Below are 3,347 nucleotides of genomic sequence, written 5' to 3' on the forward strand. Positions count from 1 at the left end.
AAAAGCAAGCTTGCAGAGAAAACGGGACAGCAAACACTGGCATCTAGTGGCTCACTGGTGTATCTTTGCAATGAACCACTTCACAGAGGGCCTGTCTGTTCTCTAGTTGGATGTGTTTGTGTCAAATTAATGAGCTACCATTTCCCTCCAGAGGAAATGCACCCGGTGTGCTCCAAATACAGTGCCCATCCCACGAAAGCTCCTTCCCAGGCAACCGTCCATTAAGCCATTTGCTATGCCAGAGAAACAAAGACAAGATGAAAGACTATGCCTGAGCAAGCATTGCTGTATTTCCCTGTCAGGAAAGCTGAACAAATGCACTTTTCCTTTAACAAACTAAAGTCTACAGAGAGGAAATGATTTATTTTTTTTAGGTGTTGCAGTAATTTCTCAACCATACACTGCAGCTCTACAGTTTCTGTAGGTAGCCTTACTTCTCTGCTTTGTCTTGGCCTGAACTCTTGAAGACTCTCTAAGTCTTAAGCTGGTCCCCAGGCTAGTCACAAAACCCACCAAAAAATAAAATGTAAAGGAACTAAAGAGCTTGGAGAGGTGGCAAAGGACAACATCACATTTGCAGATGTGTCAGCATAGTTCTTATACAGCTTCTTAGGGCAGTCTTGAAACAGTCCAACCTATGCATGTTGTTTTTTGCTTTTTGATCTGAGGAGCGGCCAGATCTGTGGACAAGCCCACACGGCTCACATCTACCAATTAATCCCTAAACAAAATGTTACATGAAGAACAAGGCTGGAGGCACCATTAGAAGAGACTGGGCCACAAGGAACAGAAGGAAATGCAGGCAGAAAGTAAAGCATAGGTAGTGGGATGAGAGCAAAGGACTAATCCTTTAAGAAACTCCTGAATTTTGCAGTGTTGATTTTACAGTCCTGAAGATAACTAGAGGTGTGAGCACAACAGACTCAAATTCTCTTTATCTCCTATCCATCTAGCCCAAAGATGGAAAGCAGTTATACTCCAAGGTACACAAGGGAAGGAGTACTAAAAATAAATAAAATTAAATTCCTCACAGCAGTTCATAGTGGAATGAAGGAAGCTACAAGGAGGGACACAACAGCAGCTCTTGTTGTCTCAGTATCTGCTTACTACTTACCTTCACTGAAGCCTGTGCCTTCCTTGGTGCTTTGAGCTCTAGCCTGCTTAACAATGTGAAACTGTAGATCTTTATCTACAGGCAGAGAAAAAAAAAATCAACCTTCACCTCAAATTCTTGAGCACTTGATCATGTCAGTCTTTATTCCCCAAACTCTATCATGAGAGTTATGGTATGGTACAGAACATCATAGTTTTACTGATGTATAAGGCAACATCCGAACTAAAAATACAATTCTAATGTATTCCACATTGAAATGAGGACAGAAAAAAAAAGGGGAAGAAAGAAGCATTTCTGGGCTATAGGGATACGGAGTAGAATTATACAGTGACAGAAGCATGAAGAAGGTAAATTGAAGCAAATAACAAATTACAATCTGAGAAAATAAACCTCCTGATGGGAACGCTCAGGGTTTTCAGAAGACCTTGGAGAGCTTACAGCTGACAAGGCAGTGGGATGTGCTACCGTGAGGGCCTCTGCCCCATGGGGTCTCCTCATGCTCCGTGCCCTCCCAGGGTCTCCCCTCACCCCTAGCTGTGTGTGACGCCCCGCCAGCCGAAGCCCCCCCCCTGGCGCTCACCCATGGCGATGGTGGGAACCTTCGCCTTTTCGTAGAAAAAGCTGGAGTCGTACATCTCGGCCTGCGGGACCAGAGGGCTCGGTTAAGGCCAGCCAGGCAGGCGGTACCCCAGGGCAGCAGCGCCAGCCCCGCGTCCGCCTTCCCGCGCCCGGCTCCCACCTCCTCCTCGGCGGAGTATCCCATCTTGCGGAGCCGGCAGGACGCCGCGTGCCTCTCCAGCGACGCGCGGGGGACGCGGTGATGGGCGTCGTAGGGACACAGCACCCACTCCACCTGCCGACGGGACACAGGTCAGGTCAGGTCAGGTCAGGTCAGGCCCGCACCGCCGCCCACCGCCGAGCCCCCGTCGCCTCACCGAGTCCCCGCCGAGCCACACGGCGCTGGGCGCCGCCATCGCTTTGCCGCTGGGGCGGCCCCGTGACCGCGGCGGGGGCGGAGCCGGAGCCACGTTCACCGAGGGCGCTCCTGGTACAGGGAACGGGCGGGCTGCGGAGGTGCTGCTTCCTGGCACGGGGAGGCGGCGGGAAACCCGAGGAAGAGCCGGGGCGGGGGGTGACCGAATCCCCTTAGAATTTGAAGAGGGGTTTTGTTTTGTTTTGTTTTTTGTTTGTTTGTTTTAAATTATTCAGCAGCTAGTAGCTGGACAGTTAAGTTTAAGCAGCTGCGTTTTCAGCATCGTATGCTTGGCTAGTCTTTTGTTTTAAGGAAGAGGGAAGACCATCCCAAGGTGGATGGGCTGCATGGAGCACCAGGACCGAAGCCAGCAGGACTGAGCAGGAAGTGCGGGAATGGCAGTTCCGGCAGTGGGCGATCGCGACCACGTGGTCAGAACGGAACCTGGACCCAAACGGAGGGGAAACTGCGCCTGCGGACTAACTGGCACGGGAAGGGAGAGATGTAACTCGCAAAGAGGGGGTTGACTGGTGATTAGTAGAAAAGTTACGTAATTTGCAAACAGTGAGTGCTGATGCCTGTGTTTGTTTTAAAAATGTATAAACAACGTTACGGCCTGATGATCGGTTAGCCGCCCAGCTCCCTAAGGGCATAAAATGCAGGCGTAGTGCGTGTACTGGCACCGGCATTAGGAGGACACGGCGGGCGGGCGCCGCCTGCCGGCGGGAGGGCGCAGTGGGGCCCGGGAGGGGCCGCGCTCGGCCCCCCGAAATGGGGTTGCGGAGTCTCGACCTGTCTCTGAGGGGGCAGCAGGGGCAGCCGGCTCTCTTTTCACAACTCTCAGCCCTGACGTGCACCCCGGCTTTAGTAAGGGTTTCTCTCCCGAGCGCAGATCGTGCCCGCTCGGGCGCCCCGGAGCACCCAGAGCGCTGCCCCTGATAGCGGCGGGGCAGGAGGAGCTTCGGCCCCTGCCGACGCCAAATCGAACCCCTCATGACCGAGTCCCTCCTGCAGCACGACGAATGCGGTGCTAGGCGGAGGCCTCCCCAGCAGCCCCCTGCCTCGGGCTACGTGAAGGGATCCCTAAGGAGCACGCTGTGCAGTGCAGAACCAGGATGTGTTTCTGCCTTTGTGGAGCACAGGCGTGGTGTCGGTGGGGGGGAGCTGCGTGGCTGCTGCAGACCCCAGACCCCAGGGACCGTGCCCCTTACTTGGCCGTAATTCTGAGAGCATTTTCCCTAGAGGCTGAGGGAGCATTAG

At 53.4% G+C, this 3,347-nt stretch overlaps 1 protein-coding gene across 2 annotated transcripts in view; it reads right to left on the reverse strand.

Annotated features, from left to right (window-relative positions):
• SNRNP48 (small nuclear ribonucleoprotein U11/U12 subunit 48) overlaps positions 1–2,106 on the reverse strand; it is a 7,941-nt gene extending 5,835 nt beyond the window's left edge. For both annotated transcript variants that reach the window (XM_027889035.1, XM_027889034.1), the window contains exons 1-4: positions 2,050–2,106; positions 1,854–1,967; positions 1,695–1,755; positions 1,115–1,189 (exon numbers count right to left, since the gene is read on the reverse strand). In XM_027889035.1, the coding sequence (XP_027744836.1) occupies positions 1,115–1,189; positions 1,695–1,755; positions 1,854–1,967; positions 2,050–2,088 (289 nt within the window). In that variant the 5' untranslated portion in view covers positions 2,089–2,106. The remainder of the gene's footprint in view (positions 1–1,114; positions 1,190–1,694; positions 1,756–1,853; positions 1,968–2,049) is intronic.
• Between the last annotated feature and the right edge of the window lie 1,241 nt (positions 2,107–3,347).

The sequence above is a fragment of the Empidonax traillii genome, unplaced genomic scaffold (genome assembly GCF_003031625.1).
Source record: "Empidonax traillii isolate 1590-97213 ecotype Southwest subspecies unplaced genomic scaffold, ASM303162v1 scaffold249:size1902748, whole genome shotgun sequence".
In the NCBI taxonomy this organism is placed as follows: Eukaryota; Metazoa; Chordata; class Aves; order Passeriformes; family Tyrannidae; genus Empidonax; species Empidonax traillii.